This window comes from Malaclemys terrapin, chromosome 3 (genome assembly GCF_027887155.1).
Source record: "Malaclemys terrapin pileata isolate rMalTer1 chromosome 3, rMalTer1.hap1, whole genome shotgun sequence".
NCBI lineage: Eukaryota > Metazoa > Chordata > Testudines > Emydidae > Malaclemys > Malaclemys terrapin.
In genome coordinates this window covers 153,006,588-153,022,918 of record NC_071507.1, presented here as the reverse complement: position 1 = coordinate 153,022,918, position 16,331 = coordinate 153,006,588, and the positions used below count along the sequence as shown (strand labels likewise).

The 16,331-nt window shown below is 37.2% G+C and overlaps 2 protein-coding genes across 3 annotated transcripts in view; one reads left to right on the top strand and one right to left on the bottom strand.

Moving 5' to 3' along the window:
- Positions 1-13,977, top strand: part of SMAP1 (small ArfGAP 1) — a 229,696-nt gene extending 215,719 nt beyond the window's left edge. For both annotated transcript variants that reach the window (XM_054021659.1, XM_054021658.1), the window contains 3 exons: positions 7,825-7,993; positions 8,740-9,068; positions 13,031-13,977. In XM_054021659.1, the coding sequence (XP_053877634.1) occupies positions 7,825-7,993; positions 8,740-9,068; positions 13,031-13,165 (633 nt within the window). In that variant the 3' untranslated portion in view covers positions 13,166-13,977. The remainder of the gene's footprint in view (positions 1-7,824; positions 7,994-8,739; positions 9,069-13,030) is intronic.
- B3GAT2 (beta-1,3-glucuronyltransferase 2) overlaps positions 13,976-16,331 on the bottom strand; it is a 46,614-nt gene continuing 44,258 nt past the window's right edge. The window contains exons 3-4 of the mRNA XM_054021660.1: positions 14,662-14,810; positions 13,976-14,574 (exon numbers count right to left, since the gene is read on the bottom strand). Coding sequence (XP_053877635.1) covers positions 14,488-14,574; positions 14,662-14,810 — 236 coding nt within the window. The 3' untranslated portion in view covers positions 13,976-14,487. The remainder of the gene's footprint in view (positions 14,575-14,661; positions 14,811-16,331) is intronic.

Sequence of the window (16,331 nt, the reverse complement as noted above, 5' to 3'; positions counted from 1 at the left end):
GTTATTCACATAGCTGAAGTTGCGTAATTTAGATCAATCCCCTCCCAGTGTAGACCAGGTCTCAGAAACCAGTTGTAGGAAGTAGCAGGATTCAGTCCCCCACGTGTAAAAGGGCTTCCTTAAAAGTCCAGTCTTTTTTCTGCAAATTGGATCCTGAGCCTAACTGGCTTTATGCTTTTAAAATTTGCAAAAAAATTCTTCCTGGCTTGAGTGGGGGACTTGATCTTCCAAGATAATCCCTGTCCCCACAATCCATGATGCTGTAAAATGTAAGGTGGGAGAGGTGACACAAGAAGACGACCAGAAAGTGCTCTGGGCATGTGCAGCCCTCCTTGAAGGGAAAATCTGCCTGCTTTGCTAGGTCCCCCACAGAAGGAGCAGAGTCCAGACAACTGAGGATGGGCCAGCTCTCTCTCCAGTCATCCTAGGCAGACTGATCCCATAGTTAGTTCCTGGCAGGGGCTGTGCCAAGTTGGTTGAGCAGGCAACAGGAGACGCTTTGTTCCATATAGAACAAGTCCTGATTCTGAAGGAAGAGGCTGCAGAGAGTGCCAAGGGACAGGGGGAAAGTAGCATTAGCACTACTTTCTCCTGGAGCACTTCACAGTGGAGTGGCTCCAGCACCTCCCACCTGCGGCTCCTTAAACACTGCTCACCCAGACTTTACCTTCCCAGTTTGGGATAAGCTATTTTGCCATGGAAACACTGGACATATGTTCTCCTACAGGGATCTAGCCAGTATGAGTGGTCACAGAGATCATTGGTGGTTCTGTCAAGAATTCTGTCTGCCTGTGCTTACTGCTAGCAGTGGCCCTGTAGAGACTCCTAGAGCTCCTTTTATCTCTTCAGCAACCAACGGATCTCCTTACAGCCTCACAGCCTTCAAGAAAATGCATCCTAGAATACTCAAGGAGCTAATAGAGGAGGTATCTGAGCCTCTAGCTATTATCTTTGGAAAATCATGGGAAACGGGAGAGATTCCAGAAGACTGGAAAAGGGCAAATATAGTGCCCATCTATAAAAAGGGAAATAAAAACAACCCAGGAAACTACAGACCAGTTAGTTTAACTTCTGTGCCAGGGAAGATAATGGAGCAAGTAATTAAGGAAATCATCTGCAAACACTTGGAAGGTGGTAAGGTGATAGGGAACAGCCAGCATGGATTTGTGAAGAACAAATCATGTCAAACCAATCTGATAGCTTTCTTTGATAGGATAACGAGCCTTGTGGATAAGGGTGAAGCTGTGGATGTAGTATACCTGGACTTTAGTAAGGCATTTGATAGGGTCTTGCATGATATTCTTATCGATAAACTAGGCAAATACAATTTAGATGGGGCTACAATAAGGTGGGTGCATAACTGGCTGGATAACCAAACTCAGAGAGTTGTTATTAATGGTTCCCAATCCTGCTGGAAAGGCGTAACGAGTGGGTACCACAGGGGTCTGTTTTGGGACCGGCTCTGTTCAATATCTTCATCAACGACTTGGATATTGGCATAAAAAGTATGCTTATTAAGTTTGCGGATGATACCAAACTGGGAGGGATTGCAACTGCGTTGGAAGACAGGGTCATAATTCATAATGATCTGGACAAATTGGAGAAATGGTCTGAGTTAAACAGGATGAAGTTTAACAAAGACAAATGCAAAGTGCTCCACTTAGGGAAAAAAAATCCGTTTCACACATACAGAATGGGAAGAGACTGTCTAGGAAGGAGTACGGCAGAAAGGGATCTAGGAGTTATAGTAGACCACAAGCTAAATATGAGTCAACAGTGTGATGCTGTTGCAAAAAAAGCAAACATGATTCTGGGATGTATTAACAGGTGTGTTGTGAGCAAGACACGAGAAGTCATTCTTCCGCTCTACTCTGCTCTGGTTAGGCCTCAGCTGGAGTATTGTGTCCAGTTCTGGGCACCGCATTTCAAAAAAGATGTGGAGAAATTGGAAAGGGTCCAGAGAAGAGCAACAAGAGTGATTAAAGGTCTTGAGAACATGACCTATGAAGGAAGGCTGAAAGAATTGGGTTTGTTTAGTTTGGAAAAGAGAAGACTGAGAGGGGAACATGATAGCAGTTTTCAGGTATTTAAAAGGGTGTCATAAGGAGGAGGGAGAAAACTTGTTCACCTTAGCCTCTAAGGATAGAACAAGAAGCAATGGGTTTAAACTGCAGCAAGGGAGGTCTAGGTTGGACATTAGGAAAAAGTTCCTAACTGTCAGAGTGATTAAACACTGGAATAAATTGCCTAGGGAGGTTGTGGAATCTCCATCTCTGGAGATATTTAAGAGTAGGTTAGATAAATGTCTATCAGGGATGGTCTAGACAGTATTTGGTCCTGCCATGCGGGCAGGGGACTGGACTCGATGACCTCTCGAGGTCCCTTCCAGTCCTAGAATCTATGAATCTATGAAAAGGGAGACATCCTCTTAAATGTGCTATGCCCTACTTCTCCAAATCATTACAGAAGAGATTTGCCATTTGATGATTAAAAAGGACATAAGGAGAAGCATTTAAGCCAAATTTAACCTATTTCCTGAATTTTAACCTTTCTAAGTATAGCAGCGCTAACAGGTCTTATAAATGTGACACAAATTCCAAAGTCTGATTCAAATCATTATTTGAACTTAACTTCCAGTAAGGAGAGAGTGGATTGAAGTTAAGTGATTTAGTTCAAGTAAATGATTTAGCCCATTATCATTATCTTCAAATTTAACAGAGACAGACACCCAAAAAAGTGCAAACCAGAGAAATCCAAAAGCTAGAGCAAGAAGATAGGCTCTTCATAGCATTTCTCTCCCTCTAATTTTTTATTACAGGAAGAAGGGGAATTCTCCCAAAACAGTGATGAGAGGAGGAGACAGCAACTCATGACAGACTATTATTGCTCATTTATTTAAATGAATGTCAAAAAAGTCACTACATCTGTGGGTATACAACAAGCTCCCGTGGGAGATCAAGAGGTAGTAATAACAATAATTAGAGAAATAGGTACTTCACATTAAATCCATAAAGGAACTGCAAATGTTTTTCCAAATGGCTCAGGGATGCCATAAACACATAAGAAGGCAGAACAAATAGTAAATTAAAAAAAAATTGTCCTAATTTCCTTAGGATAAAAAGGACTCTATGACCTTGCCAAAAACTGATGTAATTTTTACAGCCTTCTCAAAGGACAGAATCATACTTTGGAGGGTGAATTGTATCCATAGAACCCACAAATAATGATGGAGTCATCCTTGAAACATAACTTAGGCAACAGCCTCAGTCCTTTAAGCTTCCACTGCTTCATTCTGCTAGTCAAGAGCTTTACTAGCCTGCTAAAAAGACTTTTTTCAACCAAAGCATAAGAATATTTTTTCTCCATAAAAGATCTTTTTCTGCCTCCATAGCAGCCCACGTTATTGGACTCCTTACACTTAAAATGTATGTCATGTAGTTGTAGCTGTGTCGATCCCAAGATACAAGGTGGGTGAGTTAATATCTTTTATTGGACCAACTTCTGTTGGTTAGAGGGACAAGCTTTCAAGCTACACAGAGCTCTTCTTCAGGTCTAGAAAAGGTACTCAAAGCGTTAGTGGCCCTCTAACATCTCCGCTATCATAGGACAAAAAAAGGGGATTAGTGGGTTACAGATTGTTGTCCCTTTTATGTCCTGTGAGTGTGGCGGTGTTTACGGGGGTCCAATGGTCCCTTAAAATATGTTCTAACTACTTATGCTAAACAGTCTGTTCCACCTTGCATTTAGCTGTGATATTCAGAGTATCTTTCCCAGACCTGAAGAATAGCTCTGAGACTCAAAGCTTGTCTGTCCCACCAATACTTATCAAAATGATCCATGATAGCTAACATAGCATTTACGGGCATCTGTGTCTTCATTTGAGGAAGGCAGATGTATAATTAAACAGTGTTTCTTGAGCAATTCAAAATATTGGGGCAGGAAATCAGTGGACAAAGTTTTTGTAGAACCAGCTGATAAAGACAAGAAGTAGCTTTCATACATAGAAAGTTTACAGACAACTCTTTCAGAACAGATAACACTGCTCTACAGCCAAAATGCTTCTGAAATAAATTTAGTCAAACTTTACTAATTCTGGGTCACTGAGAACGAAAATGATGCTTAAAATTGTTGATTGGCTCTAGTTTTCAAGATATGCTATTGGGTCAGTATATACGACCCTCGACTTGGGAATGGCAGAGGATAAGTGAGTTATAAAGAAAAGGGATCTCAATTTAAACCAGAAATGACTAAAATCCAGTCAAAGATGTATCTATGAATAAATCTGACTGGGTTTGGACAGTACTTGCTTTTTAGGCAAAACAATGAATGATGCAATCTGAAACTGATATTGCGTCATACATGATATGAATTGCATCATGTTATTCCTAGAAGTCATGGATGATGCAATCATAATGAAGCTTACATCACTCTGCTGAACAAATTGCCCTAGGTCAGCTCTAGAAATCATACAGTGTCGTGCTCTCTTATTTGTCAGTGTTTGATTTTTGCAAAGGGACACATTTCTGTTTAGCCAAAGTGAGCAGAGATGCCTCGTACTTGTGTGAACAGTGCAGATAACTTCTGCTATGTTTGTGGTGAAGAGACTTTTGCATCACAAAAGCGCAGTATAACCACTGTGGTTAAGAAAGCCTCTCACCTTTATTTTGGCTGCAAAATTGGAGATCAGGACAAGAGGTGGGCCCCACACATATGCTGCAACACTTGTGCAACAAATCTTCGCCAGTGGTTGAACAGGAAAAGGAAATCTATGCCTTTTGCAGTGCCAATGATTTGGAGAGAGCCAACAGATCATACCAGCAATTGTTACTTCTGCATGGTGCCTCCAGTTGGGAAAGGTGTGTCAAAGAAGAACAAGTGGACTGTGCATTCTCCAAACATTCCATCAGCTATACGCCCAGTACCCCACAGAGAAGGACTGCCGGTTCCTGATGCACCAGAATCATTCTCGCTTGAGTCAGATGAAAAAGAGGATGAAACTTCTGGTCCTGAACCATCAATGTCACAGAACCCACATTTTCTCCCATCCTCCTCCTCTGAACCACACCTCATAACACAAGGTGAACTGAATGACCTTGTCAGGGATTTGGAACTACCCAAGAGTAAGGCAGAGCTGTTGGGCTCCAGACTACAGCAGTGGAATCTCCTGGCAGGTGATGTTAGGGTTTCCATGTTCCGTGACCGTCAAAAGGATCTTGTCCCATTCTTCTTCATGGAAGGTGATCTTGTAGCCTGCAACAAGATCGATGGTGTGATGGCAGCACTCGACATCGTTCACTATCCAGATGAGTGGAGACGGCTCATTGATTCATCGAAGACGAGTCTTAAAGCTGTTTTACAGCATAATGGCAATGTTTTGCCATCAATTCCAGTTGGTCATGCAGTCCATATGAAGGAAATCTATGACAACATGAAACAACTTTTGAGGTGCATAAACTATGACCAACATCAGTGGCAGCTTTGTGGCGATTTGAAGGTTGTTGCTTTCTTGCTTGGTCTGCAGACTGGATACACAAAGTACTGCTGTTTTCTCTGCAAATGGGATAGTCGTGCAAGAGATTCCCACTACATCAAGAAAGATTGCCACTCCGACAGTCATTGGAGCCTGGGAGGAAAAGTGTTCAGCATCCACCACTTGTTGAATCAAGGAAGATTTTGTTACCACCCTTACACATCAAGCTGGGTCTGATGAAGAACTTTGTCAAGGCCATTGACAAAACACAAGCAGTTTTTCAAGTACCTCCATGGAAAATTTCCAAGGTTAAGTGAAGCTAAGATAAAGGAAGGTGTCTTTGTTGGTCCTCAGATTCGTGAACTTCTTTGAGATGATGCATTTGACCATGCACTGCGTGGCAAGGAAAAGACGGCATGGAAAGCCTTCCAGTTAGTGGCAATAAATTTTCTCGGAAACAACAAGGCAGACAACTACAGGTTGTTGGTGGAAAACCTCCTCAAGGCATACAAAAGCCTTGGTTGCAACATGTCACTAAAGATATATTTTTTGCACTCTCATCTAGATTTTTTTCCACCGAACTGCGGAGCAGTGAGCGACGAGCACAGCGAGCGATTTCACCAGGACATTGCAACAATGGAGAAACACTATCAGGGCAAATGGAGCCCATCAATGCTTGCAGTCTATTGCTGGACAGTGACGAGATGTTCCATTTAATGAATACAAGAGACAAGCCAAGAAGCGCCGAGTAGACAGTGAATAGGACTAAACTATGTACATAATAGTTTTTTGCCTTTTGTATCATAATACATTTTATTTATATAACCCTTTTGCTGATTTTTAAAGTGTTACATAAACAGGACAGTGAAATATTATCATGTAAAGCAACCATAAAGATACGAAAAGACCTACGTTTACAATTTGATTAAAACTCTATCTACACAATGTACATAGACATAAAATGTAAAAACTTAAATATCTTAGAAACAGTAGCCAATCAGTTGTTTTAATTGTCATATTTGAATTCAGCACATCAAAATACATAATAAATAGCACATTTTATCTCTGAAGCAGACGACTTCTCAAAAATTGTAGACCAGTGTTATAGGGCTTACAACTGGTGTATTCTCCAGTATTGGGAGCCCATATTGGCCCAGGTATGAGGTAGATAGTTGAGGACGGGGTTTAACTCTGCAAATTCTCTGTGTGTGTGTGTGTGTGTGTGTGTGTGTGTGTGTGTGTGTGTGTGTGTGTGTGTGTGTGTGTGTGTGTGTGTGTGTGTGTGTGTGTGTGTGTGTGTGTGTGTGTGTGTGTGTGTGTGTGTGAGAGAGAGAGAGAGAGCGATCTTCTGATGAAAAAAAATTCCCTGTAACCTAACTCCCCGCATTTATATTAATTCTTATGGGGAAATTGAATTTGCTTAACATCGTTTCGCTTAAAGTCACATTTTTAAGGAACAGAACTACAACATTAGCTAGGAGTTACTGAAGTGAGTTCCTATTGTTAAAATAAACATTTCATTCTGGTAGAGGATTATGTTGTATAAAGACAATATGTTGTCTATTCAGATACCAGAGGCAAGGAATCATCTTGTTTGTGTATCAGTAATAAAATAATAGAACCTGGAGGCCATCTTTGTGTAATTTGTTTCTAAAGCATTAATTAAAAAATAAGGCTGAGAAAAATTGAAGGTAGACTAGAGGCTTATGAAAATTGAGATAGTGTTTATTTGCTTATTGATAGCAAAGTAACTATCCAAAAGTCAGTTTCCAGATGTGAAAATATCAAGCAACAATTCACAGGCAACATATTTCAGAGAAGCTATGTTACTTATAATTTAGTGTAAAATTCTATTGCACGATATTCTTAGACTAAAGAAGCTAATTGTAGACAAGGTAATGTCTTCCAACACTGTGAAAAGCTTTTGTTTTAGTTCCTATAATTTCCTCTCTAAGAGGATTAATGAAAAATGTGAAATTGTAACGTCCTTCTTGGTTTCTTAATCATTTTTCATCATTTAACTTCATTTTATGAAGTATGCTATCCACAGATGGAAAATTTAGGAACAGGAAGAGTCATGTAACCAATGTATATAAGCACAAATTCACTTAGTCATTTTTGCTGCTTGTGTTAACCTGAATGGGTCCTCCTTGCAGATGCTATGCATTGGCAGGTATTTGGGTTTCTTTGTGGTAATATTACAAATTCTAAAATACTGATTCATTTACAACTAATTTAATAACCAAATTGCTTTTAATTTAGTTTGGGAGTGAGAATGCACAGCTCTTAATCTGATATAATTTCCACTGGTAGCTTCATTCAATAGCCTGTCTGTTTTGACCTTTATTTCCCAGAGCACTTCCACTAAACCAACAGCAGCCACCTTATCTGCTGCAACCGGGGATCTTGATCTATTCACTGAGCAAACAACAAAATCAGAAGAGTCAGCGAAGAAACAACTCTCCAAAGACTCCATCTTATCACTGTATGGCACTGGGACCATGCAGCAGCAAAATGCTCCAGGTAATTAATTTTCAAATCCTGTTTCCAAAGTGATTCAATTATTAAGCAGTGTTTAGAATATAGTAATTATAATCTGCTGTCAACATAAAATTAAACACATTTGTCCTTATTTATGTATATTCAAGTAGATTTGTTTGTTCTTACCATTTTCACAGCTGAAAAGTTAAAATGAATGAAGCATTAAGACTAGAAGAAAAAGTAGTACAGGATTCAGGCTGATTTTATTTTATTAGATGTTATAGCTGTTCTCATATTATAATCACATACAAAATATACTGATAATCCTAATTTTTATTATTTGATATAACTTGTTGTATGATCATTCATTACTTGGGTATGCAATGAGATTCCTCAGTATGTGAACAGAAGACTGCCTAAATCATTACAAAGTCATGTTTTGATCTCATTAAACTGGTGGGAATCCACTAATTTTCAGTAGTGTGACTGAGATAAGAGATGCTGGTGCAAATGAGATAAAAAATTGGCTCTGAGGCTGAAGAGCTCAGCTTTGGCAGTTAAACTGTTATTTATTGTGCCATTTTTGTTAATACACCATTCTTTCTTATCGCTTTCGCAGTTTTGCCAGATACTGATTTTGTGTACAATAGGGTGGACAGAATCAGCTCTACAAATTACCTTCTAAAACTGGCATTTAGTGATTCAAACTTTAGGGAAGAAAATCAGTAAAAAATATTTTTCTTCCTTTCTGTTCCTCCCTCTTCCCCCCCTCCCTTTCCAAAATGCAGGTATTTTCATGGGATCTTCTTCCATGCCATTTACCACACAACCATCAACTCATTTTCAAGGTTTTCCAGCCATGGGAGTACCTGTGCCTGCAGCTGGTGGAATGATGGGAAATATGATGGGACAATCAGTGCCTGTCATAGGACAGAACACAGGTATGATGGTGGGCATGGGAATGCCCAATGGTTTCACTGGCACTACACAAACTGGTGTGATGGGACTTCCTCAAAATGTCATTGGACCCCAAGGAGGAATGGTGGGACAAATGGTTACTGCACAAAATAACTATGGCATGCAACAAAATCAACAGGCTCAATGGAACATCTCTCAGGTGAGGATTTTTTTGCCCCTATATTGATTGGATAAAAGTTACTGTTTTATGAATGGTTACAAAGTAGCAGCCGTGTTAGTCTGTATCCGCAAAAAGAACAGGAGTACTTGTGGCACCTTAGAGACTAACAAATTTATTTCAGCATAAGCTTTGTGGGCTACAGCTCATTTCTTCAGATGCATAGAGTGGACACTGCATCCGAAGAAGTGAGCTGTAGCCCACGAAAGCTTATGCTGAAATAAATTTGTTAGTCTCTAAGGTGCCACAAAGGTCTCTAAGGTGTCTTGTTGTTTTTGTTTTATGAATAAAATCATTCGTTTTCTACAAGCTATACTTGGAAAGCTGTAGCTCTGTTCTGTTGTAGACCCTGTGATGAAACTGTTTCTTCCATGTCTGAGACGGCTGCATAAAATTACAGATGTGATGCATTTAAACTTAGAGTAAAGAAACCAGCTATAATTTTGAGTGCAGTTTAGCCAACTCCTAGAACAAATTGAACAATGTACTTTAAAATGACTACCACAAATACCACAATCTCTGAGTTACTGTGTATTAACTGCTGTTGCCCAATTCATGGAGCCAGATTCTCCAATCAGTTGTATGTGTGTAACTCCATTCATTTTAATGGTATTGCACGCATGTAAGTGAGCACAGAACTTAGACCCAATGAGAATGGCCATTTGCCATTCATCTGCACTTTCAAATGAGATACTTTAAAATAGGCTTTAGTGGAGGATGCACATTACTGTTTGTGCCCTGACTCTACTGTAGTTGAATAATGGTTAGTCTAACCAAATAATCTGAAAATAGTTTACCCTTTTTTTATTTTGATAAAACATGTTTGAAGGTTCCATTGTAGTAACAATTATAAAGAGTGTTGATGTGTGTGCTCAGTACTGTATTTGTCAGTGGTGCCCAAACTTTTCCTGTCATGGCCCCCCCTTACCAGTAATGGAATCTGTCCGCCTCCCATCCACCCCCATTACTGAACAGCCAAAGCTTCTGCAGCATAGGACCTTGGGCTGACAGCGAAGCTGGTGGCAGAACTGGGGATGGTGGTAGTGAGGGAATGAGGGTGGAGTGGGGCTAGGTGGCACTCCCTCCCCATGCCATGGGGGCTGGCCCACGCCCTGCCACGTGCCCCTCCCGAACGTACTTTCGTGCCCCCCAACAAGGGTGTATCCCACAGTTTGGGGACCACTGATTTAAGCGATTCAGTGTAACATTCTAAAAGCAAATATTTCAAAAGAGAGGTTAATTTTATATCTAAATTAATTTTTGTTTTCGTTGGAAGTTTAAGGAGCTAAACATGTATAGCATAATCATTCATTTTGTATTTAATGTACATGATTTTAATCCATCATGTTAAGTTTTGGTCTCAACATACATATCATAATTTCAAATTTAATTTTAAATATTTATATTTGAAAACCTTGTATTTAATTTACATTTTAAAAAATCATATTTTTAAATGATTGATTTATATCCTAACAGGGTGGATAACAAATATTTTTTGCTTATAGGTCAAATCTTACAATTATATCATTTTCTAAAAAATAAGTTAAGTATAAGTCCCAAAACAGCTTGCATTTTTCCAAATATGGGGTTTTCTGGGAACAGGACATTTTTAAAAAATGAAAACATAGTTACATAATTGTATATAATCTACCAATAATTATAGCTAAATATTTATTTCTCTTAAGTAATTTTTGTGGCATATGCTAATTCTGCACAAACATTTTGCTAATAAATTTATATAAAATATAGTTGAAAAATCACAGGCTTTTGTATGTAAATATAAAATAAAGCCTTCCTTTCCAGTTTGAAAACAATCTCTTGGATAGGTTCATTTTGTAATAGTTCATGAAAATGAGAAAGTCAGTGTTCTGTATTTCTAGATCATAAAGCACACTCAAGAATGAGATGCTGCACTTTCCTTGATCAGCAAATGAGAGACAACTCAATTCATAAAAGATCTGAAATATTCCAGAGCCTTCACTCCCTGCAAACAGATACAATTAAAAATTCAGTATCACACTGCAAACATAATTTTGAAATTTGGATAGAGAACACTTTTTAAAAAAAAAAAAAAACATGAAATTTTTAGCCTCTATCTGCAGAAAACTCTCTGTAAAGCTTGATCATTCATAGTTCATTTCTTTAAACTTTGGATGGACTAATTCACAAAAAAGGTTTAATTAATTAAAAAGGACATCCAGTTACTGCCTTTCATTTAATTTTCGTATAATGATCCAAAAAATGAGTCATTTTACGAAGGTGGTAAGAATACTGCTTACCTTCTACCAAAGTAATTAATTCACAGTAATTTTTAAGAATCAATATAAAGATAGTCTTCTCCTACCAAAACATTCTAGTGATTAAAAAAAATCAAAAATGTAATTGCAGAATAAATATGCACTAAGTAAAATCATATTTATCTGAAGTGTTCTGGGAACAAAACAGCAGTGGGAGAAATTAGGATTTTAAATAACGCTTAGGAGTTACTGGGTAAGTGATGACTGCAGGGGAACATAACAGGTAAGAGGCCATTTTGATAAACAGTGTTGAGATAAACAGGATTGTACACTCACTTTTGAATTGTAATTTTAAAAAAATCATAGTGTGAAGGATTTTGCTGAAAGTACTTTAAAATTCATTTAATAGTTACTGTGAATATTTCACTTTGATAGAGTAAAATTATGTTACGATGATAGCTAATGTCCTGACTCTTCTAATTCATATATACAAAGTCAAACCAGTAATAACTGAAACATGGAAATTATAAAATGCAGGATAGATTAACCTGTGGACTAAAATGCTGACTGAAAATGCTACACTATTTTTATTTTGTGGAATAAGTTAACTCAGTTTTTTGAACTAGAGGGTAAGAGACTACTACTACAGATACCCAAAAAACTTCGTTGCATCCAATGAGGGGGACACATCAGGTTAGAATTAGATATTTGGAAAAAACTCTTAACATCTTAGCTTAAGGCTGAAATTTTTGAAAAACGGTTTTACTTCACCATTTATGTTTACATACGTGATTACTTTTCAAAGCATAATGGCAGCCACTACTTTCAGACACATTTTAGTTTATTCATACTGAGAAATGCTGTTTACCTTAATACATTTTCAGATTGCAAAGCTGACCAGAACATTACAAATTAACATAGTGTAATAAATCTATATAACCCCTTAAAGTACACTTCATATGTTTATTATAGATGTAAGCAGCAGTGTAATTTTTATCAGTCCTCTCCAGTTACAAATGTTTTAGTGATAAGACAGTATTAACATGATTCTTACCTTGCTTTCTCCTGACTGGCCAAACACCTGGAAGCCTACTTTGTTGATGTGCTAAACCAGCTTTTGACAGGCGTTTCATTTAATAAAAAAAATAAATGCTGTTTTTGTATATTTGGATTTCCATCCAAATGGAGCTTGCCTTCAATCACAAATAAAAATATTATGAATCATCTAATTAATACTTCATTCACCATTTTCTAACATAAAATGTAAAAGTTAAGAATCTAAAGGTGAGTTAAGCTATATAATTGTTTAAATAAATATGTATAGATACACTATATCTTGCTGGTTAGCCAAAAAAAGGACCACATTTAGCAGCAAATAACGTGTTGTAATAGGCTGATTATTATTAATTGATAACTTTCTTTAGGAAAATAACTAAAAATTACAAATGCAAAATATGATTAAAATCAATTTGTTAAATCAAGGTTTCCTGCTTGCTGATTTAAATTAGGGATTTAAATCAATCCACCATTTTGTTCCCTAACATTATATTTACTTGGTTTAGGAACCCTTTTACTGTTTCAAGCTGATAAAAAGTTTGTGTGCTCTAACACCAGTACTAACTAGAACTGTGTGTGCATTTCACAGATGATAAAAAGTTTGTGTGCTCTAACACCAGTACTAACTAGAACTGTGTGTGCATTTCACAGATGAATCAGCAAATGGCTGGCATGAATCTCACTAGTTCCAGCAATGTGATGGGCTTTGGCCAGCCCCCCAATACAGTGGCAGGATGGACAGGAAGCTCTTCAGGTCAGACTCTCAGCACACAACTGTGGAAATGAAAATTGCAACAGAAGTTTCATGCAGAACAGTCACTTGACATTCCTTGCTCAAATGCATTTATTCTTTTTCTTTTCTCCCAGTTGTTCAGATTAAGAAGTTATCTAACTGTGTTGTGGGCTATATTGATTTAAATTTGATGTGGCGGAAAGCAGATTGAGAATACATTTATATATCATTGGCAGCTCTTTCATATTACAGTACATATGATTTCATAAACCATATCAACCAGCTGCTTTACCAATTGCATACTCAATTTTTTTTCTCAAAATTATAGATCAAACGTTTGCATATAAGGGACGTAGCTATCATGTTAGTAATATCTCTAAATATATAAACCTTGCCCCCCAAATTACCCAGTAACCCTTGTAGAAGGTACTGTATGAACAAATGTTTAATCATATAAATAGAATGTAAATGTATCACTGAACAATGTTTTTAGTGTATCAAACATACTGTGTTTTATCATTCATTTCACTGTGATGTTATTATGGTGTGCTTAACAGGGAACATGGTTAGTGAAAGCAAGATAAACCTGGATATTACTGTAGTTCCACACATTTTTAGTTTATTCTTTTAAAACATGAATATTTGATCCATTTGAATTTCCTGTGACAAAATATGCAATTTGGCTCCATATGTGTATGGGTATAGAGAACTTATTGCACAATATGCATACAGGGTAACTCACCACATAAGGATACTTTTTGTCCTTGCAGATATATCCAGGTTTGACAGTAATTGTGTTTACATTTTATGGTGCCTCGTATTGATAAAATGTTATTTCCCTATATTAAAAAGATAAAGCCATAAACCATTGTGTGGTTTTTATTTCATGCTGTATGATCTACCTTGTCACTGTGACTTCAAGAAAGTTGTTGTGTAATACAAGAAAAACACATTTAATCTGGAAAGTGCTTTTAACAAATATTTTTGGTGACCAACATTTTGCAATCTTAAACCAGTTTATAATAATTCCATCAATTAAGTTGGATAAATAATGTTTCTGAAAATGTTGCACTTCAGTTCTTTCAGTCTTGATTGGTATTACTATGTGGAAACTCTTAAAACAAATGCTTATATTTGAGTTCAATGATACTGAGCTGAGAAATGCATGCAAAACAAGACAAAAGATGTTATGTCTCTTAAGATATCAGATTTGCTTATCTGACAAATTTTTGTTTGTACAGAAGTCCATCAGATGACGAGTACAGGATGTTGCAGAGTGGTAGATTGTACTCTGCTTGAATTCTTAATTGAAGTTTCAGGCATCTTCAGCCACATCCATTTCCTATAGTATGTCCCCCACAGTTATATCTCTAGATCATACCTCAATTTTAACTGTGTCTAGGTGGTATTTTGGCTCATTACCTAGATTTACCTTTTCTGTTCGAGTGTGCCATACAAGAACCTAAAAAACAGAAGGTTAATTAGTGCAGTATTCGGTAATCTACAAAGATTAGCTATAAGTATTCTGCAATGATAGTGGAATTGGTACCTTTGTGCAATTGTTTGCTTTTGGTTCCAGCTCCTCCACGGTTGTTATCTGTTTCAGAAAATCAGATTCTTGCATTCCTGGTTGAGACCCACGGCGTTTGAATACAGCTTTAGGGTTTGACAGAATCACCTGAAGGCTCACAGCAAATCCTTTAAGACAAGTTTTTAAAATAAGAAGTCAAAAGTTTTAAATTTTTCACGTGGATATCATTTAAATCTGAAAATGGTTAGGAACTTGCATATTTGTTACTTTATATTCCTATGTATTATTTGGGTAGACTTTTACGTACTGTACAATTGTAGAGTAAAACCTATTGATGAAATTGATTTCTTTTTGCTGTGAAATTGTTTCACTTAATTTCTGCACATTTATACCTACTGCCTATTGTGCAACAAAATCAGTTTTGTTTTTATATTTTCTTTTAGCTGATTAACTGTGCTGTCTCAAAAATCAATGCTTTCTCTTACTTTTCATTATCTTGGTAAATATAAACCAATACAAATGTTATGAATTCACATGTGCTAGTATAAACACTTCCAGCTCAAACATGAAGGTAAGTTAAAACAGGAAGACTAAGCCAAGCAGCTCAGTGTCTTCTCTGAAATAGCTTTTTTAGTTACTGAAGTTTAGGATTTCAAACTGAACTCTGTTGTTGCTGGAAGGCAAGTAAATTTAGATTGATTTTGGCATTATAATTTATATCGTTTGTATTAATAGTTTGGTGTACAAAAAAAATACATGTTTTATTAAAGAAGTATCCACAGATCTCCAGATTGTAGTCACCTAACCTAACACAAGCCAACTTGACAAGTTTTAGGACTAAGCAGTCTGACATGTATGCTTATAATATGAGCTGGCCAGTTTTTGAAAAACATTCAACACAAGGGCAACACACCTACTGGAAAAAGAAATTACAGATGCTCATTCTAAGGCACGTATTAACAGACCTGTTACATTCACCAATAAAATGCTCCTCAAGGGCAGTTTGGAATGGTGTCCATTGTATTTTTCTCAAAGGAGTCACAACATAATTTTGAAATCTGTTCTGGAATACTGGCGAGAGCTATTTAATGCTGCAAAGAGTCTGAAATGTAACTTTATTGGCATATATATCAGTCCCATTTTCTACTACAATAATCCTGCAGGGATACTTTCTCTGAAATGATCATATCTGAAGGAACTGTAGTATCTTATCAGGTCCCTTTAGTGCAGCATCCTTTTTAGATATGAAAGTGCAACTGAATAAAAAGGAAATATTTTCATGCATCACATGCAAAACAGCTTTTAAGTGCTGTTGTTGCCGTCTTGCAAGTACTTGAGTTAGACCTGAAAATAGATGGTCTCCACTTTAGCAATCAAGTTAGGTACCAACAGGGGAGATCTAAAAATAGTACAGCTTGTAAAGCCATTCTGAAACTGATTCAGGTAAAACAGTTTATATTTTCTGAACACCTTGATTAGTTCTGGGGACAAATTTTTAGGCAGTTTATCATTTTAATCTTTTCCATATGCATCTGTCCTTCCCCCACACTTATTCATGCTCATTTTACCTAGGTTACAGAGGTGCATATACAAAGGATCCTCTCTCTCTCAATAGGGAAAGCCTTAATTTCCTCACTGCCTGAAGTGTTAGATGATCAGAAATGATTCTGAAGTTTGAGTCATTAGTT